The following is a 25315-nucleotide window of genomic DNA, read 5'->3' as shown; positions in this document are numbered from 1 at the left end:
AGCAGGAACAGTGCCACCAACTCTATCAGTCAGTTACTCAACCCATCATGCAAGTTTCCAGAGGCCAGAACATTCTCTCTTTTTTTCCATGAAAGGATTTTTACTCCAATTACGAAAGCTCACAAGCTACATGAGAAAGTTGCTTGCAGGCCTCTATATGCATCAAGCTATTAAACAATTTTTGACATTTCCACACAGCTACTTTTTTTATTAATGCTAATTTACCTTAGTTCCTTGATGCGTCAAGGGATCATTTCACTTTATTTGTACAAGGATAAAATTTTGTGAGGAAAAGAAGAATGTGAAAGCCCTTTTGAGAACAAAGTATCTTCCAAAAAGAACAGAAATAGACTGAAACATGAGGACACTATCAGCTCATTGCATATATCAAGTATAAAAGTAATAACATCTCATTTTCCACTGGAAATTTAAAAAGAAAACCAGATACCATCAAAGCATTTTTTGAGGACTGTATTAAAGGCAGCTTTAAAATACATTTAACCCTTAATTTCCTGTGTCATTAAAACCTTGCCAAGCCCACACATAAAACTCAAAGCTCCAAGCTTTCAACTGCCAACCTAAACTCATTTTCAAAATCAAGCATTGCTTCGATGCATAAAGCATGTCCATCTTGATGAAGCACGATGATCTAAAACTTCACGCTACTATTTCTCAATTAAATCTCAAATTAATTAACAAAATTTACCTTCGATAACATCCTAAACAGCAGAACACTCTAGCCATCATCATTTGAACCCAAAACCTTCCACAATTAAAGAACAATCCAACTTTTGAAGCTGACCATTGCACAATTCCCTTTAAATTTCTAAATTTGATGTTACAAATGGCCAAAAGCTTCGGATTTCACATCCTATAATGGAAATCAATCCCATTCCTTCCTTAAGTACAATCAGATCAAAACTTCCGCTCCTCAGCTCTCACAACTGAACAAACATCTTTTAAATCCATAACTATTACGCTGCTAATAAAAATTAAAATTAAATCAAACAACAAGCAAGTAGCTCTCATCAAGAGAACCAAACACCAAATCTCCCAACTCAAACCCCTATAACTCTGCATCACATGCAATGAAATCTATTAATTGCATTTAATTTTCTAAATTATCAGCAAGTGAACTTAGCTCCGATTCTTGAGATCTAATATAAATATATAAAATAATAATTACAAAACTTAGATCTGATCATGGAAGAGAAATATTCGAACTAACGAGGATCCTTGATTGTAAATATCAATGGAGACGGAGACGCGCTCAGCTCCGGATTTGAGGCTGCTGAGAGTGGCTTTCTTGTGAGCGACGATGAAGGGAACATCGGAGCTAGCGATTGATGAGGATACCAATAGGAGTGATAGTACGAGAATGAATAACGGTTTTGTTGTTATTTGATTCGCCATTGATGGTTGGTGGTGGTGGTGGTGGTGGTGGTTGTAGTGGTGGTCGTACGGTGGTAGAAGGGGGTTAGAGTTGTCTCTGACAAATACGTGGAAGAGGAAATCAAAAAACCGAGGAAGACAGACCATACGGTACGTAATTGTTAAATCCAATGCTGTGACATCGAAACGGTAACGTTTCCATATTTCTTATCTTTTCTTTTCTGTCATTTTATCGTGATACTGCGTTTTGTTCTTTTATTTTTTAAAAAAAAGAAACTTGTAAGCTCATTAGTTTTTATTTTTTATTGCGTTTTAAAATAAAATTATGTTGTATTTAAAAAAATTAAATTTTTATATTCTTTATTTTTTAATAATTTTAATATATTAATGTTAAAACTAAAAATAAATATCTCATAAATAATTATTTAATATATTTTTAAACAAGAAATACTTTTAAAAAACACACTATATTACAATATCAATTATACATAAACTTAGTCATAAATATGAGTTGAATTGGATATAAGAAGATTTTATCATTAAATCATTAGTTAAAACATATAAATCAATTTTTATAATTTTTTTATATTAAAATCATGCTATTTTATTTAAAAAGATCTTTATATAAATCTAATTAAATTTAAACCAAGTTTAATTAAATCAATCAAGTTTGGTTTTTGTCTTGATTTAGTCAAAAACCAAATAAACTAAAAATATTGAATTTATTTTTTAAATTTTTATTGTTATAAAATAATTAGAAGATCAAAGATTTTAAATTGAAAAGAATTAAAAACAATAAATTGTGAAATTAAAATAATTTGATTCACACAATTCAATTAGCAAACTAATTGTACACCCCTAGATGTAGGTACTAAAGGAGCTTAAATCGGTCTCTTGCCATCTTAATTTCATTTCTCTAGCCCCTAAACTAGCTTGAACTTTCATTTTCTTAACAATTGGTAGCCTAAACTGTAGAGTCAGTGTCCTGAACTGAGTTTATTATCCTCATTGCTCAAAGGAAATAGTTACTATGTATAAATTTTTAATTCATTTTTTTATATTACTTTACTTTATTTTATATCACACTTCATGTTTGTTTAGAAAAACGGGTTAGTTCATACTTTAAAAAAATTAAATTTTTTATATATTTTGAATCATTTTGATATACTCATTTTAAAAATAGTTTTTAAAAAATAAAAATAATTTTTGAAATATATTTTAATATAAAAAATATTTAAAAAAATAATCCTAATTATAATTAATTCATTTATTCATTTGAAGGAATTTTGTTTCAAGAGTGGTAGGTTTTTTTTTTTTAATCATTCAAGCATGGGTACTGTGACCAATCACATCTCGTGCAGATAGGATAAGAAATCAAGGTGATGGACCTACTCAAAAGGATATTGAAAAGTGAACCTCATCATTAAGGAGTGGTTGATCATTATCTGTTTACTGATATTGTATGATATAATTACAAGGAATCCTTTGAAAAATATTCAATACATAATTAATAATAGTGTAATTAAACAAAAAAATATACATGTAGTGATAGGAAACGATCTCTTTTCATTTTTGTAAGCTCAATACTCATGCAGGAAGTAGTAATTCATTCATTTCATGGCGTGCAAGCCCAGATAATCATATGCATTCTTTGTTAAATAGTATATAAACAACCATAAAATGTTAGTCCGTCCGTGAAATCACGAGTATTAAGCAGGACCTGGCGTGGAAGAAGAGAAGGCCTAGCATGAGAGAGAAGAGGCTGTCAGGTTAGCCAAGGAGACTGCCCGGCAATCAAACAAGAGTTTCTCTACATTTAATTCCATGCATATTTCATTCTCTCTTTGCTGCAGAAACTCTTGCAAGTAGCGGGCAAGTCATCCTTGGCTATCAAACAAGACCCTTGTCTTCATGTAAGGCCTTCCTTCCTCTCAAATTGATTGCCCAATGGCACCAAATAGCATGAGCTAGCGAGGGCTTATTGGTGAAGAAGAGAAGGGCATAGCATGACAGGAAAGAGCCAGTCAAGTTAGCCAAGGAGACTGCCTGAAACGAAACAGGGGTTTCGAAATTATACATGTCTGCATTTTTTCTGAAACCTCCTAGAATATTGGAGCAGGCAAGTCATCCTTGGCTACCAAACAAGACTCTTTACCTACATGTTAGGCCTCTCTTCCTCTAATATGAGCTACGCTCCTCTAGCTAGCTATACTCCATTAGTTGTATGCTCAAAACAAATGTTTTCAGTTTCCTTTTATAGCCCATATAAAAGAATCGACCATATTCGTATCGTGAATGGAAAAATCATTTCTGGTCAATTATTTATGCGCCCCATCCATTATAAATTTACTTTCTGCATCTTTCTTCCACCTATCAAGTGCATAATTTAACCTGTCCATAATGGAATATATTCTCCTTGCATGATTATTTGCTACATGTCACTGATACAACGATGGAGATAGAATTTCTGCAAGGAAAGAAAACCCTCGAAGGTTTCGATCATCTAGCACATTAGTCAGGCAAGAAGCAACTTGCATTTGACCTTCAGATCATTCACTGGATACTTGCCCCCCTAGCTAGTCCCTGCGACAGTCAAGATATGCCTCGTCAACTTGTCTTGATTAATTCCCCTTGATATTGGGACGTGTGCAGTGTCCGTTCAATAAATTTGGCATCATTAATTTGATGATATTGACAATTGTTAATCACAATATGATTTGCATGAAAAATGTACTTGATTAACACAACATTAGCATAATTTTTGAAGTTAACGAGCGTTCGTCCGCTTAATTACTCGCTTTCATGCCCTTTTTAGTGGTTTCGAATTCTGGACCGCTGCAAAGAAAGCAATAGCATGATTTGAAGGCAAATGGGCCTCTGACGTGATTTATTCTTCGTTTCCTAGTAGTTTTGATGACCTTCATACATGCCTTAAATCATTATGAATGGAAGGAATCACAAAATCTTGAGAAAAAGATAGCCTGAATATTGCATGGCTTCTCTCTTGGCCTTTTTTCTTTTTAAATGCTTTAATTTTGAAAGCACATGATTCCCAAGGCAATACCGAGCCACTAGTAATAGGCAGATGCCCCCACCGAAAAATTCAGGTCAATGGCGTTGCCACCGTATAAAGGTTCTATTGTTCCGATTGACTTTGAGATTGAGGCCGCGTCAGTGCTTACACATTGAATTACCCTCTTTCCCTCGTTTAAAGCTGGGAAGTTGTACGCAGAGGAATAAAACTCAATATTTCACGCAAAATGCTAACCTTTTCAAGTCAGTACTGATTTACACGAACATATGTATGGAAAAAGTCATAAAGATATTTTCTTGGTAAGAAGTATCTTTGTATATATCAACTTGCATAAATTTTTATATATATATAAAAAAATCATCTTTTCTAGCAATTTTGAAATACATATTCAAGCGAACCTTAGCGGGATTTTTAATTGAAATCACAAATTTAATATTTATCTAATTAAAACTTGAGATTGATAATTGAACTCGATATAATAAATGATTTGTCACAAAACATCAAGATTATAATAATTACACTCATACAACATACTCATCTAAAAATAAAGATAAAAGATATAAAATCACAACAAAAATTGCTGATTTCTTTAAAAGATGTAGTTCAATGAAGAACCAAGCATGAGAATCTTTATTCTCTATGCTTCAATATGCAATAATTAATGTGTATTCTAATATAAAAATTAAATCTTACAAAAGAGTATTTATATAATTGAAAATAAACCTTTAAGATAACTTAATAGGTTTACTTGGCCAAATTTGAAACTACACCTAAAATAACTCAAAAACTAACTAATTACCTTGAAAATAATTAAATATTCTGAGATTTTTATCTTATGATGCCGCAACTAATACCTAAAAAAATAGAAGGGAAATAATTGTTTGGATGTAGAATCCCTCCATGCTGCCACTTCTCTTTGAGAAATAGATTAAGAGATTTTCTTTTCCCAATAATCCTAGTTTGTTGCCACCTTTAGTGTCTATGGTAAAATAAGATTCTTCTTGATGATTAGACTCCTTGATAGATTAGATTTTTTTCCCCAAGTAATTCATGATTTTCTTGTTGGATTAGAAAACACAAAATACTTGATGAAACAAGTCTAATAATGCTGAAATTACTCTCTTTGTCGAAACTCATGGTCCTCAAGCTCGTCTGGAATATAAATCAAATTTATTGAGGCTTGTTCTTCTTGATGATTAGACTCCTTGATAGATTAGATTTTTTTTCCCCAAGTAATTCATGATTTTTTTGTTGGATTAGAAAACACAAAATACTTGATGAAATAAGCCTAATAATGCTGAAATTACTCCTTTGCCGAAACACATGGTCCTCAAGCTCGTCTCGAATATAAATCAAATTTATTAAGGCTTGTTCTTCTTGTGTTATTGCTCTTGTGTAGTTCACCTTAATCATATGTCTTGCAAAAGCTCATTAAAAACTTTCGTGAACTTATTTGCCCTAGCCTTTGCGATTAGGCCTGTAAAAACTACTAATGAATTTTTTAGTGTGGATTGGATTGCATCACATATCCCTTTGAATTCAAAAAAATTTTAAATTTTTTTTCTTAAATATTAGTTTATTCCAAAGTTTAAAACAAAAAAAATAATAATGGAGGAAATATAAAATGACAAGTAAAGCATTAAACCACACAAAATAAATCATCTAAAAAACAAAGAAATTTTTTATACTTAAATTAATAATTACATATAGAAAAAAAATATATAGAAAGAGAAAAATTAAAATAAGGGCTAGGAAGTAGATATCTATCTTAGAAATTATATAAACTTGCTTGGCTTGGCTTCCAATGGTTTTGACCTCGCTAACATGATTTTTGGCTGGCTTGCATGACCTTTAGCTAGCTTTTCTTTCTAAAACTTATTCTTTGATTATGTTTAGACTTTCATGTGGTGACTAGATTAGTGACTGATGTATTTATACATCTAGATCTTGGAATTTTTTTCATGGAAAAGAAACTATATCTTTAATGAAGAAAAAATATATGGTGTTGTAATGGTTTAGCTAAAAATAATGTTGATATATTATGTCATGATTATTATATAACCCATGCTATTATTGAAAAATATTAGTGATGATCTATTATTAATGTAAAATTAAATTCAAACTCAAAAAAATATATTCCATAAAAAAAAATATGTATATGAAAAGTTCACATGAACAATTCTTGTAATCCAACAAAAAAAAAACATAGAAAAGAGATTTATGTAGGATTGGCAGTCAGCATAAAACCTAGGCTGGGATTGTGGTTGAAAATCATGGTGATTTAGTGTCCGTTTGGTAACATGATTGCAGGTGAGGTTTACCCACAGCCACATATAACAACATTTAGTTAAAAAAACAAAATGCGTCGTACTAGTAGGATCCACTAAAATTAAAGATTGTGCTATAAGTTTTGAGAAGCAGCATTTTGCTGCTTTTCGTGTGGGAGGAACCACAACAGTGGAGCCATGCTCCAGTGTCGCACTATTCACTTTAGTGAACAGTGCGAGTGATTGTTCACTGAAGTAAACAGTTAGTTTGTTCTTTTTTTTTTGTGAAAAACCAAAGTGAAAAGTTTAGTTTATTTTTTTCTTCAAACTAGTGCAGTTAATTGATTTTACTAGCATTGTTTATATGAACATGAACAATATTTTTTCTTGTTTTTTTAAATTGGTTTAAGGTGAATTAAATTATAAATTTTTTAAAAAAATTATCTTTTACTCGAAAAACTAGTATTTAATATTATTTAATAACACTACATAAATTAAAAGGATATCGCATGATGATGTAGCATTTGTAGAATTTGATCGCAATTCTAATTATCTTCTTCCTGGGTCCGACCCAGCTAAAAAAATTTAGTTTTTATTTTTATTTTAATTTATTTTATTCAAAAAATTAAAAGGAAATCGCTTGATGACGTGACGTAACAAAAAATTCAATTTTTGTTGTTACTTGCTTAAGAAACCATGAAAAATAAAGTCATTGTTGGATAGATTTCGTATGTGATGACATTGCACATAGTTTAATGGAATAATAAAAATCAATCTCAACTAAAAATATTTTTTATAAAATATTTTTTTTAAAATTATAACCTTAGCAGCAAGCTTAATACTAAACACACCATTAAAGTAGCTAAAATTGCTGGAAATTTCTATTTTTGTTTGAGCCTAACTGAAACGAAAAAACTTTTTTTTTTTTCATCACCCGTGATATAGAGCAAATGGGCAGCATGTTACACGAGTCATCAAGGGATAACTCTTTCGCTTTATATATATATATATATATATATATAAAGAATTGTGGCTACCCACTAGGCTATCGTTAGTGTCGATCGTAGTAAGTTAGTGTGATTGGATGATAATTATGGCTAGTGTGGTGAATGATGGGCTTAGGGCTTTTTTTTTTTTTTTTCTATGGATGAGAAAATCAACTTATCCAAATAGATTTAAGGACCTTCAGTTCGATCGAACCAAACAACTTCAGCAAGATTTCTTTTCCTTTGCGGTCATGATTATTCTTAAAGTGACTCCGTTCAAAGAATGCACCTTTTTCTGCAAGAATTGATGGCCTTAATTATATTGCATATATTCGATGTAAAAGAAAAAATCAATCAATCAATCAATCACACATGCAAAGGTGGAACTAGAGATTTTTGAAGGGGATTTTATCTCCAAAAACAAAAGGAATAAAACTAAAAATAACTCAAGCCAAGGAAAGCTTAGAGAGAAAATATATATTATTTTTTGGGGAGCCATTATGAAAAAATTAAAATAAGACCAAAATTATAGTATTTTACTGATTTGGGGTGCCATAATTCTCCAAAGCAGAGGGCAGTTCGCACACAGAACTTGAACAATAAGGTAGAGAGGTCAGAAATATTAAGGGGATGATACTTGGTAGGGTGCCCCCAGCATGGCAGTACCGTTCTTGCCACCTGTCATTCCTCTTCTTACACTTTAATCCTTGAAATTTTAACTTTTTCTCACGTCTTCCTAAAATTGAAGATAACTCCTGATGAATATTTGATTCTCGTTTCAGTACTGAATGCACAGTGGATTTGGGTTGTATATTTCTTTTATCTATTCCAGCTGACCAAAATAGGCTTTTAAGAATATCTTTTTAGTTTTTGGTAAACAAATATGTAGGGTAGCTTTAAGATTACTACGTGCTAAACAAGTGGTACACACTACATCGCCAGTGGATTAAAGTTTTATTAGTATAAAAAAAATATTCACGTGATTTTTTTTTAAAATTCAGATAATTGATTCAAATAAATTTAATAAACTTAGTTACTTTAATAACTGTAAAATAAAAAGGTAATAGCCGCAGGCATGTCGGGGAGAATCGGCAGCCCCGACGAAATCGGCCAGGTCGACAGAATGGGCTTAAAAAAAATAACAATGATTATTCAAGAAAAAAAATACTTGACAACATTATAAAAATATAGCCTACAAATATTTTAAAAATATCTTATCGATTTATTTAATAACTAGAAAGGTGTGCGTCCAAAATGGATAGACACCTAACATGGATTAGGATTTTTTACTCAAGTTTATGCATCCTAGAGAGTAAAACTCGGGTTACCATGCTCGAGTCAATTCTTTTTGGGCCACAACTGTATATTGGGTTTAGGCTTGGTAGCCCAAACCCAATAAGTGTTTTATGAACCTTTTATTTTGGACGTGTTCATTTTATTTGGATCTATCAAATAATTTCTTAAAAGTTTTTATTTTAAATAAAATGTTTTCTATCTTGAAAATTATAAAGGATCCTTATTTATAGTTAATAACAAATATTAGGTTACATAATAAAATGTACTAAAAAAGAATAGTGACATCTACAACACAAATTATTATAACTGTAGATTAAGTGGTCCTGTTGGTTGTAATAGTAAAGTTACAATATTTTCTCTCATGACAAAAATATTTGGCTTGACTGATGGGACTGATAGGAACCTTTTGATAATTTTTAAATAATTAAAATACAAAATTATCCCGGGAGCAAAAACATTAGACTTGACAATTAAGGATATTTCCATCTTTTTAATTTTAAATACATAATGAATTTACTAGGCTGCTCTTGAAGTCAAAATGTTTTAACTGTGATCTAAGATTTTTTTGTAATTATTATATGGGGTCAGGGATAAATTTATACTTTACTATATAATAAATATTAAAAAAAATAGATAACACGTGCCTTGCATGTATTAGCTTATGCATGTTCATCATCATCTTTAGCTGGTATGTTTAACATCAACCTATGGCTAAACAACAACTACTTTCAAAGTGGTTTTGGATTCATCTCAATGATCTTTTTTACCATAAACATCATGCATCATCAATGAATATCCAGTTTCTGGCAACTCCTTTTTGTCCATGCTTTTCTTTCTCCTCATTGATTTTCATGGCTGACCCTTTGAATTTTCAAACCAACCTCCCAATTTATTTTTTCTTCATATTTGATCCATTTTTTACTTTTTTTATTCTTGTTCTTGGACTTTTAGTAAAGTTCTGATTTATTTTTAATTATATCATTTAATCTCAATATGTCATGTCTTGTTTTTTCCACTAGGTCTTCATTTTTTTTCTCTTTTTTTTTTTCATGTATAATCTTCATTAGTTTTTAATTTCATCCCCCAATTCAAATTTATGGTATATATTTTTTTCAATCTTATTCTTATTATTTTATTTTCTTGTCCTTTTGTTGAAGTTGTTTTCCTCTACAGTCTCACCATTCAATCTAAAATTTATAGTTGGTATCTAATTTATTTTTCATTTCAATTTATTCTTCTAATTTCTATTTTTTAATTATTTTTTATAAGAGATTTTTTTTAATTTTATCCTTTAATGTTTTATTTATAAGGGATTAAGTTTTGTGATTTTTCCATGTATGGTGCTCTTATTGTGATGACTCAAGTCACAAGTTTAAAAAGTTATTGTAGGTCAACATCTTTTTTTATTTATTATTTTGACTTATTTTCTTTTAAGATCTCATTGCTTGACATTAATTTTTTATAAAAATTAGCTTTGTTGTTTTCTTGATTTTTTATTGGGTTATTCTTTTTTCATTACCTAAATTGAGGGTTAATTGGGATTAGCTTACCCCTTATTACTTATATTACATGTCTACCACGATACCTCAAGTTGACCTAAGCTTCTTTTTTTTTCATTTTTATTCAATTTTGCTCTTCAATAGATTTTTTACCATGTTATCGTTATTTTTTTTTAAATATTGATTTGTCATTACATATTTTTTTATCGCTTTAAAAAAAAAAGTTATTGTGGTTATTTTTATGGAAAACATTATTGGTTTATTATTGTTATTTTTTATTTAATTAAAATAAAACTAACTTATTAGACCCAATTAGTGCTACAACTTCAATTATTAATTTTTTTTTGTTCTTTGAAACATGTTTGCAACTCCTAAATATCGCTTTTTATTAGAGCAAAAAATTTAGACATGTGTCATAGCATAGACCTATATCTAGTTATTGCTTATGGTTACTTAGGCTTTATGTCTTATTTGTTGTACAATCATACCACTTTTGTTATCTTTATATCTTAAAGATATATTTATTTTTGTCATATTTTAAAAATTTCCTTTATTTTTATCTTCTAGTAGGTAAAACATGTTACACAAATAGTCCTCTTTTAAGATAAAAAGATGGATTTTTTTAAAATTTAGTATATTAAAAAAAATAAAAAAATAAGACATTCTAAAAAATATTTAGGAAATAACACAATTTAAAAAGTTACGAATAACATTTACAACTTGTAAATCTCAAGTGTCACTAGTGACTCTCTTAGATTATAAAATGGATAAAGATAAAACAGAGATAAAAAAAAAAAGACTTCATAGATACACCAAAACTTCAATGACAACACCATTAATATTGCAAAACATATCTCGAAGAGATCAATTCCACTATAAACGAAGCGGGCCACATGAGCCGCCCAAAGGTGGCAATACTCATTTGTTTTTAAATGGCTCATATGACCCACTCTAATCACCATTGATGACCTTCCCTGGTGTTTTAAGATTGGTCTCTTTGAAATTTATTTTATGGTACAAGTGGTGTCAACATGGAAGCTTTAATATGCCTTTAAAGTCTTTTTATTTTTTTTCTTTTATTGTTTTTCTCTCTCCCCCATATCTAAAGTTTGTTACTTTCCTAAATATTGTTTGCAATGTGTTATTTTTCATATTTGTTTTACTATGCTAGAGTCAAAAAATGCTTAAAGAGTCGGCGATACCTTGCTCTTATAATTTATGTCATGTAAAGTTTTATGTTTTTATGAGTATTTATTTTTGTGTTACAACTTGTAACAAACCATCAACTTAATGCATATTTATTCCTTTTTCATTATCAATCACGTGTAAATAAAGTTTTTTTTTTTTTACCAGGGTCTTTACTCATTTTAATATGTTTTCACTATCATTATGATACAAATGTTACATTGCACAATATCTATTTTATGAAGTGTTTTTTTCTTTTATTTTTGTTTAGGTAAAAACAAATGTTACATTGCACAATATCTATTTTATGAAGTGTTTTTTTCTTTTATTTTTATTTAGGTAAAAAAAAATCAATTTTAATAAAATTTTGTTAGAGTTTCCTATGTAAACAACTTTATCTAAATTTTATCCTGTATTAAAATACCTATAACAACACTAATAACCCAATGCATAACATATCACTCAATCCATAATCATAGGTAGGCTTATTGGCATACCTTTTAAATTACAATCAATTATCATCATTGTCACTCTTACTTGTATCATTAATATATATAACATTGTTTCATAAGGCCTATAAAATAATATATAATATATACATAATAAAAGTTACATTACTTAACAATTGAACATTCTACCAATTACAATTCCAAAATATTTAGACTAGACATGTGCATTAGTGAAAGTCATATCATGCCATGGAGTTCAAAAAATTCTACCTGATATAGACTGTCAAGGCCTAGCTATGATGTTATTATTGTAATGCCAGATGGAACAAACCTGTAATACATACACATAAAATAAACATAAACTAATTACAAAAAAAAAAATACACTTAGCACTTAGGTAACATATTATTACTTAAAATGCACACCCAAATACAATAATTATCTTTATATAAAATAATTTCCTTTTTATAAATACAACACTAACATTTCGATCTGCTTACATCATACAACTTACAACCTTTACATAATTAGTTCCATAACAATAACTCTTTTTGTGTTTTTCACTCAAAACTATTGCTTTTGTAATTGGTTTTAACCTTTTCAATATAGACTTTGTTTATATGATTCATTTTACTTCACAAGAAAATAATCCATGCTTAAGCAACCATCGAAATTTAATAACCATTACTCATACAACCGATGTAATTTATTTAAATCAATAAACCTTGTTCATGCGGTCAATTAAATACTTTTAAATAAAAAGTCCCCACTTATCCATCTGGCTAAACTGTTTTTCATAAGTTACCAATCCCTACTTGTGCGGCTGGCTTAAACCATTTTTTTTCAAATCAATAGTTCTTTGCAATAATTATTTTTACTATGTTTCATTTCAACAACTCATTTATCAAATAAACATAATTATTAAAATGACATTATTGAAATTAAAAAGGCAAGGTGTTGGGCACTTACTTGATCCTCTTGTCAAGTAGTTGCTTTTTGTTAACATTCTAATATCAGACATGTCTTTTAATTTCAATGAGCCATCCATATAGGTATCTAAAATTATTTTAATTTTTTAAATTATTAAACATAAACACATCATCATCCATTACCATGTTATCATTAAACTTCCAAATACAATCATTTATATATTTACATCTCTCTTCTACTTCCATGTATACAATTTATATTTCATTATATTTCATTACTTTTCAATATATGATTTATAATATTTTCAATTTATCCTATTATACTTAAATAAATACGAGTTTATATTTTCATACCAACCTATGTAAATCTAATTTCTTTTCATATTTCTCATTTACAATTAAATATAGAATCCCAAACCTATATAACCAATTCTTATTTTCAAAATGTTATTACCTACTACCATATCAAATTTGCATCCAAACATACATAATTCCCTATATATATATATATATATATATTAACCCATTCTATACACCACTTATAAATCTTACATTCTATATCGCTAAACTTTCCAAAAATATGTTAATTTACTTTCATGTTATCATTTTTGTAATCCAATATTCATATTTATATTATTTCATTTTTTTATTCTTTTCTACTAATTATATCTACACAATTTATTGCATTCTCTTACCATAAATTTTATATTCAACATATAATCCTTTATTTTTATAATACTGAAGCCAACGTAATATAATTACATTCCTAATGGCTGGCCACTAAACCATTGATTTTTTATATGATTGCCTTTTCCTTTCACTAATTTAATGCTAAATTATGTAGTACTCATTCAATTCATCAACAATTAACATAAACTTATTTTTCTCAGAACAAATCATGTAAACCCTAAAATTCAAGATTTAAGGTTTTTTCAATTATTCACATGATTGACCAAATTCAAACAATTTCTATATATTCTCTAAGCCCAACAACAATAATGAACAATCCAATTAAACATTCAATTATAAAAAAACATTATAAATCTTAATTTCAAAACTTAAAGAAATTTCAATCCAAACATAAAAATCCATAACACATGAAACTAATTTGTTAGAACCTTATTACAACCAAAGCAACCAAGTACAATGTGTTTCTTACAAAAACTCTAATGACTCCCCTTTCCTTTTCACTTTTCCACACTTTCTATCTCAAGTTTTCTAAACTTCCAACTCCTTTCTCTCTCTAATTTCTTCTAATTTGGTTTGATATTATGGGAAAAAAAAATCACTTAGTCACTTTTCATAACATATAACCCAAGTAAACTTGAAGAAAAAAAGAAGAAGATTACAAATTTTAAGTTTTTTCCACTTTACTTGGCAACAAGTTTTATTGAGAGAGGAGGGAGATTATTTCAAATCTATAATAATGCCACTCTTTTTTTATACCCTACATGGTATTCTTGTCAAAACTCCAATCACTAATATATTTTTTTTTATATTCATTTTTTTTTATGATTTTGTCCAAGTTTCATAAATAAAATTTTGCTATTAGTCATAATAAAATTTCTCTAAATTTTATTATTTTTTGGTTAAAAGTCATATTATTAAGTGTAGATTTATTTTGACCATCAATATTTTCATGCACAAATTTATACTTTAATTTGTTTAGGGTTTTACACCAACTTGACAAGAATTTTCACCACCACCACCAATAATAATAATAATAATAATAATAATAATAAATTTAAGTGATTTATAATGGGGTTTACAATTGTCCTGTATTTAGGATTTTATTTGTAAAATTAGGAATTATCTTTTTAAAAAAAAGTTTTAGATACTTATTTTTTTATTTTTACTCTTTTTTTCAAGTTTTCTCTTTTACTCAAGATTTCATCCACGTCACTATTACTAGAGGCACCATTTTATTTTGCAATTTCTTTTTTGTTCGATCAGTAACTCTTATAAACTTAACCTTAAATGTTAAGTATTCTTAAATTTCTATTGGCACTATGAGAAATACTTAAGACATATAGAACACATTGTTTATCTTTGATAAGTGTGCTAACAATGCTAATTGTTAGGCGATTAGTCTAATCCTCTCCCTAACTTCAAAGGGACTGATATTTCTTAGTGCTAGTTTTCCTTTCTTTCCAAATCAAATTACATTCTTCTAGGGAGTGACCTTCAATAACCCCTAATCTCTTACCTCGAATTCTATTAGTTTTATTTGATTATCAAAATAATTTTTTTAATCTATCTTAGCCTTATTTCATTTTTTTCTTTAATTTTTTGAAGTTTAACTGTAGTCATTTGCACTAACTCTTATCCTTAGGGGTAAGTAAAAAAATCAAAAAATTGATTTAACCGAGAAAACTAGAAAAAAATTAACCAAAAAATCCAAACCATGAAAAAAACAAATTAAATCAATTACAATATTTAAAAAAAATTCTAGTTCAATTTAGTTTTGGTTTTGTAATACTTAAACCACCAACCTAAAATGAACTGAATTTGTTTAAATTAAAAATAAAAAGTTTCTTTAAATACCCTTCATAAACATGCCACAAAACCCACACCACACCTCCTCAATCCTCACAACCTTCCAAAACACTCACAAGTTTATACCTAATTAATTCTTTATAAAACTCAAAAGTCTATACCCAATTAATTTTTCGTTCTTCAACTACCCCCACCCAACTCTCAAAAGTTCACACCCAATTAATTCTTCATAGCATTCATAATTAATTCTTCATTCTTCAACTTCCCCCGCCCCGACACATCACGCCTAACTTTCAATCTTCATTCTTCAATCATCTCCAGATCTATCATCCCAGCAATACCTCTAAGCCTCAATTGCAGTAAGATTTGTTCAATTTGCTAGTGATTAGTAGAGGCAGTAAAGGTGGGGGTTGAACTTAATTCTGTGGTTTAGGTTATTGGCAGTTGCTAGGTTTTTTTCTTTTTTATGAAAGAATATAGGTAAAGAAAGTGGTAGTGGGCATTGAGTAATGTTTATTATGGTGGTGATGGTTTATGTTTGAGAGTTGATGATGTAGGTTTCTAGATTTGTGATAGTGAAGAGTGATTGATTACTGTGAGAGAGTGCAATATATTTTTGTGGTTCTGTAAGAGATTTTTTGCTTGAGAAAAGACTGGTATAGATTCAATACTGTCGTGGGGGCTGTTGGTGATGAAGATGGGTTTGATTTTGTGGCTTTTGGATGTTAAAAAATAATACAAGTTTTTTTCAATTTTTGAAATAGAAAACTGAACCAAAATCGATTGGTTGGAATCAGGTTCGATTTGGTTTAGATTTTTTTTTAAAATTTCAATTGGTTTTTTTTATAGGTAAAAACCAAACTGAGCCGAAAATGATCACTCTTTGTAGTTTTATTTTGCCAACTTCATCCTAACATAAAAGAGGATGACATTTCTTCCTATATAATGCCTCAAACAGGGTCATATCTATGATAGCCTAATATCTGTTGTTATATACAAATTTTACTAATAACAAATGATCATCTCAGCTCCATCTATAATCTAAAGCACATAACCTTAGAAGGTCTTGTAATATTTGAATAGTCATTTTTAATTGTATATTAGTCTGAGGGTGAAAAATGATACTCAAAATCACTTTCATCTTTAAAACATTATATATATTTGGCTATAAATAGAAAGTAAATCAAGGATTCTAATCTAAAACAATTGACACTAGGGGACTCCATATAATCTAATTACATAATAAATATATAATTTGGCTAATTTATGTTATCTTCATAGGTAAAAATAAAATAAACTTGGTCAATTGGTCAATAACCACTCAAATTGCATCATTTATTTCATTACTCTTTGGTAGTTTAAGTTTTGGATATATTGAAACAATTAATCATTACTCATAAAGACTAAAGACTTTGTTAGGGTTAGCTCTAGAATATATGTTGTAATTGTTGTAGCTTTTATGGTATAGATTTTTGAGCCATTTATTAATGGTCATACATTCATGTACTAACTTGTATTTTAAAAATTAGTTTTTATAATTGTTTTGTGTATTTTTCAATGTTAATACCTTTATTTTTTTATATCTCTCTTAAGATAATTCATTTATCTTTATCCTTTAATTTTTCTTGTTTTGAAGGAGCTATTTTTCTATAATGGTTTACATAGTTTTTTTTTCTTTGAGTTTCACCTATAGCTAGAAAAAATAAAACTCTCTCAAAGTATATATATTGGATCTCCAAACTAGGATAATATAATCTCATATTTGAATTTATTTTTAAGCCTATTTTTATAATATTTAAAAGAATTATCTCTATTAGTATTTATTTTATGGATTAACTTTGACTTAAGATTATAAGGATTCTTAATTATCATGGTAACTCTTATCTTGATATTGAAAAAAGAGATTATATAACTTAGTTTAGATTTGAGTGATGTGTGTGATTCATTAGCAACCTCTCTTACCAGACTCTCTTTTGATATATATATATATATATAGCAAACCATACCTACCTTCCAATCAATCTTTTGTTCTTTAATGTTAACAAGTTATTGTATACAAAGGCTTTAACTTGTTTATTATTACTTCTAAGTAAAAATATTTTAGGAAAAAAAATATTATAAACTTCTCAATGCTTATTTTTATGGCTAAAAGTTTATTTTTATTAGAGTGATAATTAAGTTCACTAGCATTAAAGTGTTTAATGAGTATTAAGATGATATTTCTTTCCTTCAATACTCCTAACTAATACATGTAAAGAATCAATTTCAAGTGATTCTAAAGAAAGTTTTAGATTTGATAGTCCATAATAACAATCTTTTATTAATAATCTTCGATGGTCTAATTCCACTTATATCATTACCTTAAAAACTATAACACGAAAGGTGAATACTATGCAACCAACATTGCTCATCTTCTTACTAGACACTATGAATGACCTTATTTATTTTTTAAAAATTTATTTTAGTCCTCAAAATTTTATTTTGGATGATTTGATCCTAATTAAAGGCTAATTGATTCAGAATTCTTAGGCAATGATGGAATTGTAAGAATAGAAATTGAAATTAAAAATACACCAAACATGGATGACGTGCTAAAAATTTCGAGTAAGATACACCTGGGTCTTCTAACTTTAAAAATAAAGTAAACTATATGATTTAAGTGCCTTAATCCTTTTCAAATTCAATTTTGATGCATAAGTTCATTTTTATTGTTTTTAAGTCTATAATTAAGAAAAGAGAGAGAAAAGCCATTGGATTCTAGTTGCAAAGAAAGAAGAATATCTTTGACATCGATTTAAGCCACCAAAATGGTCGATACTTGTGTCAAATGGTTTCATTTGATAAAAAGAGTTCTAAGCTCATTTTTTTTTGTTCCAGGTTGATTTTGATTTTTGGGATAGTTTTTTTAGGCCATGGATACGCTTATCATGATGGTTCTTAAGATGTTTTAGATCAAAATAAGTTGAAAATGAGTTTTAAATAAAAAAACTTAAACCTTAATTTTTCAACTATCATAGTAGTCAAAACCTGGGCAAGTTAGACGATGCATCGACTATCACAGGAGGTAATGCATCATGGGATTTTTATTTTATTTTAAAAAACTTTGGTGTGGACACCTAATTGCAAAAAATAAGGGTTCAATCGCGCGTGTTTTGATGAAATGAGCCAAGTAAGCTGACCTGACTTGCCAAACTTAGCAGCTCCTGACCTTTGCTTTTTTCTTTCTAATTATTTTTTTAAAATTAATGATTTTTTGTATGGTTTTTTCTCTAATTTCTTTATTTAGATTAATATTAGTTCTCTCTTTTATTTTATTTAAAGAGCCTATTTTAAACAAAAATAATTTTTTATTTAAATTTTTGAAGAGTTTTTCTGATTCATTTATAATATCCTTTATAGATGAACTTTATTTTTAAAATAAAAAAATTAATTTCAGTTAATATTTCTAATATGTGCAGTCTTATATATTTTTATTTTATTTTATTTTATTAAATCAATTTAATTAATGTTTCTATTTCTATTATTATTTACTTCAATAAAAATTATTTTAATAAAAAATTTAGCAGGCATAATTGGGTAAATTCTTGGCTATTGAGTTTAAATATCTTGATGTAATTTGTCTTTCAATTTTTATTTCCTTTTAGTTATCATTTATAGTTTTTTTTCTTATGTATTAACCTAGATAATTTTTAATTTATTTGATTATACACATATAGATAAAAAAAATTAACTACAGAAACATGTTGAAAAAATTATGTATATAATTTTTTATTTTTAAAAAATATTTGATCTACGACAAAGCATGAATCAAATATATAGTTTTTTTTAGCGTTTCTTGTAATAATTTTTCCTTTTTAACTAAATTTTTCAGATATAAATTAAAATTTTAATAAATTCTACCAAGTAGTAACTCTAAAATTTAAATCCAAGAATTTTAAAAATTAACTAGGACCCACCATTTGAAAATAGGTTTGGGATATTAAACAAAATAAAAACATGTACAAATATAAATCGTGGTCAAAAGCTAAAAACAGAAAAGTACAAGTAAAAAGCACTAAAAGACGCAGATTCACTTTCCCGGCAAAAGAGTGAATCAACATGTGGACCCTCACTTATGTAGACTTGACGTCTGCATATCTTTCATGCTTATCATGTGCGTCAATACATCCATCACTTGATGACAAACCTATAATACTGCATCTAAGCTTCAAGGCTCAAAGCTAATCAAATATCTCTCCCTCTTCTTCACTTAACCCACCGAAACCAATTCCAATCATTTTTCCTTCACAGCTTCACGATTTTAATACTCAAAACATAGTATTTTTCTTGGGTTTCTTTTTTCATCCAATTCTACAGTGTTTTGAGAGAGATATTCTTACTTTTTTATTTTTTATGATAATGGAGAAGTGTTTAAATTCTAAACAAAAGAAAGACCCTTTCTTGTTTCTACCATGTGAATTTTGCAACTCAAAAGCAGCAATCTTGTATTGTAGAGCTGATTCTGCTAAGCTTTGTTTGCTATGTGACCAGCAAATTCACTCTTCAAATACTCTGTCTCTCAAGCATGTAAGGTCACAGATCTGTGACAATTGCGGAGCTGAACCTGCTTCAATTCATTGCTCAAATGATAATCTTTTTCTTTGTCAAGATTGCGATTTGGATTCACATAACAGCAGTTTTTCTGTATCCTCCCTTCATAATAGAAATCCAGTTGAAGGTTTCATGGGTTGCCCTCCAATTGTTGAGCTTGCTTCTTTGTTTGGGTTTGATTTCAAATCTGATATTTTTGTGGATTCTGTTCCTGGGTCGTGTTCGTTTGAGCAAGATGGGGTTAATTTTCAAGATTTTGCGGTTTCAAGTGATAATTTCTCTGTTTTGTCAAGTTCTGGGAAGAGTAGGCAAGAAGTGTATAAGCAGTTAGTAGAGATGGGAAAGAGGGGAGTGGTGAGAGTGAATGGAGATGGAGCTGAATTGGGGCCTGACAATCCACCGAGTAGATGTGCAGTGCAATGGAATTCGGAGATTCTTGAATTGGAGAATGGGGATGAAGAATTGTTGCACCAGCAAACACCATTTACCTCTTTGCTTATGTTGCCATATCATGTAGATGCAAGCGAGAATGACTGTGTATCTGATCTAGGTTTCATGTGGGATTGCAATTATACCTCTCAAGGAGCTCAGGTTTGGGGCCAACCTTTAGAATTGAGATTGCTTTGTGGTAATATGATGTTTGTGTAATTGAGCTATCTTGCAATTCTATTGAGAGCTAGGTCTGAGGCAAATGTTTAGTCCTTTGGCTGATTTTAATCACTATTTGAAACCCACAGTAAATTCTCTACTAATTAGCTAGTTAATTCAAAGCAGTGAGAGGTGGCACCAGTCTGAGATGCACTCTTTGATCGCTAATTTCATTAGCTTAGCATGCCCGTGCTATATGATCTTTAAGTATTTCATTCTAAGTTTGGGAAAGATTGTTGCTGAGTCCTTTTGGGTTCTATTGACTGACATTTTCCTTCAGAAATTCTAGGCCAGCTTTCTGTCTTCAGTAATTGCTGATCTGCCTTGTTCCCAGTTACATGAAGCATGCATAATGTGCTTCAATTAGAAAGGGCTAGCTGAGCTATGTGGTTCACCTTCATTTCTGCTCTTTCAGGTATGGGATTTCCAACTTGGAACATCATTAGATTGTACAATACCTGGTCCACAAGAAGAAGGATATGATGTAAAGGATCCTGGTTTCATGGTCAAGAACTATGTCGACTTCACTGAAGATGGTGCCCTCGCTACACAGAAAGTATTGGATGATGGTCATGTGACGAGCTGTTGCTCTACAACGTGTGAGGATAACTTGTCAAGAAATGTAAGTCGCTCAACTGAAGATAAAGTCAGAAATTTCATATCCTATTTCTGTATGAATGAATTCAACTACTATTAGATTGTGGGACTAGTCAGAAGAAAATTGAAGTCGTTTTGGCTTGCCATCACCAACGCAAATATCCTTTGTCCTGATACTTGGCCTGTTAGGGAGAGGCAGGCATGTGGGAAATCATTAGAGGGATGTTTAATGGAATTATTTTTCATGATGGTAGCACTCAACTCATATTTTTTCTTCTCTTGAAAACAAATTAACAAACTCGAATATATGCATCAATGAAATTAGGGTTTCTAGTCCTGCAAATTTCAAATTTTCAAGCCACATTCTATGAGTTGTTCTTATGAGAACAGGCTAGGGATAGAGAATCATTCAGAATAAACGGGAACACAAGATATCCCAGTTTGGCCTCCATATGCAGAGTGTAATATCTTATATTTGTGGTTCTAGCCATTTTCTGTTGTAATATCAGCGTTGAGATAGTTAAATCTGAATGCTGATGTTGCTTGCACAGCTTATCTGTTCCTGATTGTATTGAAACATGAATAACAAGTGTTAATGAGATTGTTGTCAATTACAGAGTTGCTCCAACCAGCAATTGTCAAGGTACAAACCACCAACAGAAAATTGTAACAATACACCCCTAACAGGACTGTCTCCAGAATCCATGCCAGGTGAGCCTGATGCACATATCCAGCTCATGGAGGAACCTTCTCTCACTTGGTTTGAAACACTAAATGAGGTGAGACAAAAGGGTGATGCGGGACTTTTTGCACAGAACAGAGGCAACGCCATGTTGCGGTACAGGGAAAAGAAGAAAAATCGAAGGCATGATGACACTGATACCTTTTTACTCGTCTGTTTGTATCTAGTCTCTCTTGAGCTCATTTCATTGACCTTGAAATTTTTTAGTAAATTCCAATTTTGTGTCACTGAATGGTGTGCTAAACCATGAACAGATATGATAAACGTATCCGTTATGAATCAAGGAAGGCTAGAGCTGATACGAGAAAGCGAGTGAAAGGGCGGTTCGTAAAGGCAATAGAAAATTACTGATATACATCTTCCTTAGATTTTCCCGCTACAATCTGCAGCCTCGCAGCAGTTTCATTTCACTTGAATAAAGTTCTATAGTAGTGGTATCAAATGAGGATGGAGTTCAATGAAGAGATAAGTATATATTTGGCTACCTGCAGTATAGGCAATAAATCTTCATAGCAACCATCTAGGAGGTGGTCAAGTGGTAAAAGTTTGGGATCCAGGGGTTTGCTCCCTCTGTAGTCTCAGGTTCGAGTCCTTGGTTGCTCATATGATTGCCACTGGAGGCTTACATGGTCGTTAACTTCAGGGCCCGTGGGATTAGTCGTGGTGCGCGCAAGTTGGCCCGAACATCCACGTTAATCTAAAAAAAAAAAAAAAAAATCTCCATAGCTCTATAAAATCTCCCGATTGAGGAAGAGCTGAGAGGCTAATATGTTCAGATCAGTGCATTTTTGAAGAATATTTACTTTGAGCGTCGTAGAGATGCCTTGTCGACGCAGAGGAAAACCCGTGTTTTTGGGCAAAGAATCGCCATTGATGCTTTGGCCAGAGTTGGTTGTGACCTGCAATCCTTTGGACCACATTAATGGTGAGAGCTTTAATAAACATTCTCTGCAGAAGTCATTAGAGAGAAGTTCTTACTCTGACCGTAACAATGCTTCATTGTCCTTTGCTTCAGCAATGACAGTGACAATGCTTCATTTAAGGTTGTTGAGAAATTGAATGTTGATATTCAGTAAGATTGAATGGCTACCGTACCCAGTAGATATTATAATGCTGTAATTTCTATAAATTTTGAAGAATGGGAAACTAGATGATCTTGTTGAATTGATATGCTAATTACTTCTTAGCTAGAATTATTTAGGATTCTTATTAAATCTAGGTTACTGGGTCAACTTTGAAACCTTTTAATTTGACTGTTTATTTAACTCGAGTTTAAAGTTCCACCATGTTAGAGTTTTTCTAATGTATCCTATTCAACTTGGTATGTTTACAACTAACCTAAATGATCAATAAAAAATATACTTTGATTTTTGAATTTTTTTAAAATAATCAAATTGACATTTTATTTTAGTATTGGGACACTGGCATATTTGATTGACTAAAACAATGTGACAAAAAAAATCAAATTATAAAGACAAATTCAAAATAAAAAAAATATAAATAGATGAAATTGAGAAAAAAAAATGGAGAGGAAAATGGAAAGGAAAGAAAAAATATATGAAAAAATGACATTTTTCACTGTTCATATAAATATTTAAACAAGTGAGGTGGTAGACCAGTTTTCTTGTTGATGAATGAAATTAAGGGGGAAAAAAAGAAAATTGAATATAAAAAAAGAGGGGAAAATGAAAAGGAAAGAAAAAACAAAACCAAAGAGATCAAAAGAGATCAAATTCTATTTGTTTTATATCCAAAATGAAACTTGTATTTAGTTTATATTTTTACCATAATTGGAGGTGTAATCTCATCAAATTAGGTTATAGAATGGTATAACTAAAAGTGTCATAATTCAATGTTGAATCTCCAAAAATTATTTTATTAAAATAAATATTCAAAAATAAAAAAATCATAAATTCAAAATTCAAAAAATATTTTTGGGATATGAGGAGATAAGCTTTCGAGTTGCAAAAGATCAAAATATTAGAAGAATAGTTAGGTTACGAGATTTCGGCAATATAAGATGAAGATAGAAAGAAAATTAAGATCGAAATCTAAACTTGACCAAAATAAAAAGAATTAGTTAAGTTTAAGGAATTAATTAAACTTATAATGGGTTTTATAGATTCAATTAAGAACTCAATTGAGAAATAATCAAGTTTGGAGATCTAATTTGGATCAATTCACAAAAAATTGAAAGATTAGGGATACAATTGAAACTTTAAAAGATCAAATTGGTGCAATCAAGGGTTCAATTGCAAGAAATTTAAGGACTAAGTGAGGGTCAAATTAAAAAAAATTGAAGACCAAGGATATTTCCAAAAAAGACGAGAAACATTAGGTGTTGTATCGAATTTTTTTAGGGAATAAATTAAAGAAAGTAAAAGTTTAAGGCTTAATTAGGAATGAAATTAAACAAATTAGAAAACAAGGGCTACTTTGTAAAAGACTCCAAACTTGAAGGATCTCAATTAATTTTTAGTAGGGGTACTCTAATTATATAAAATTAGTCAGTTTGTTTTAATTAATAACGTTTGAGCTTAGATCAAAACAAAAAAATTTGGAAAACAATGGCTAGTTTGTGAAAGGTGCTAAAATTGAGGGATCTCAATTGATTTTTGGCAAGGATTTAATTGCATAAAATTAGTTAGTCTTGTTTTAATTAAAAACATTTGAGCTCATATTGAAACAAAAGGGACCAAATTGAAATTTATCACTCCATTTACTCACACAGCGGCGGCTGTCATTAAGTTGTGCAATGCTGATAATTATTAGTCTCTGACAACCAGGAGTCTGGGATTTAAGCCTAGAGAAGAACGTTGATTGCTGCCATCCATGAACCAGGCTGTCTTGTCCTAAGTAACATGCATGCTGCATCAATGAAGCTTGCTCTTCATTTTCTTTATGCGAACTACCCTGCCTATCTCATCTCGCACGTATACAGGAAGCTGCCAGATTTATTTAACCTAGCGCCATTGACGGCAGATCTATCCAAAACCACAGCAGCACTTCTTCTCTATTTAAATATCATTTGACAGCAAAATTCTGTTTTTAGCATAAAGATTAAAAACGAAAAATGAGAAGCAAACACACAGTTTGAACACATTCAACATGGTCATGGAGCTGAGGGTTTTTCCTTGTGATCTATGATTTCATGACGGCTGGACCACACAGCCCAGGAACCCATATCACGGTAATCTGCATAATT

At 29.9% G+C, this 25315-nt stretch overlaps 2 protein-coding genes across 2 annotated transcripts in view; one reads left to right on the top strand and one right to left on the bottom strand.

The window, feature by feature from the left end:
- The window catches only part of LOC105140598 (uncharacterized), a 3277-nt gene extending 1735 nt beyond the window's left edge, over positions 1–1542 (bottom strand). Inside the window, exon 1 of the mRNA XM_011047480.1 lies at positions 1229–1542. Coding sequence (XP_011045782.1) covers positions 1229–1539 — 311 coding nt within the window. The 5' untranslated portion in view covers positions 1540–1542. The remainder of the gene's footprint in view (positions 1–1228) is intronic.
- An 18213-nt stretch (positions 1543–19755) lies between these two features.
- LOC105140597 (zinc finger protein CONSTANS-LIKE 13-like) lies at positions 19756–23204 on the top strand. The gene is made up of 5 exons (XM_011047479.1): positions 19756–20714; positions 21187–21393; positions 21986–22233; positions 22365–22613; positions 22827–23204. The coding sequence occupies exons 1-4, from the start codon at positions 19926–19928 to the stop codon at positions 22459–22461; spliced, it is 1341 nt and encodes a 446-aa protein (XP_011045781.1). The 5' UTR covers positions 19756–19925; the 3' UTR covers positions 22462–22613; positions 22827–23204.
- The last annotated feature ends 2111 nt before the right edge of the window (positions 23205–25315 follow it).

Source organism: Populus euphratica, unplaced genomic scaffold (genome assembly GCF_000495115.2).
Source record: "Populus euphratica unplaced genomic scaffold, PopEup_1.0 scaffold116.1, whole genome shotgun sequence".
Classification (NCBI taxonomy): Eukaryota; Viridiplantae; Streptophyta; class Magnoliopsida; order Malpighiales; family Salicaceae; genus Populus; species Populus euphratica.
This window is presented reverse-complemented; position numbering and strand designations above follow the sequence as displayed.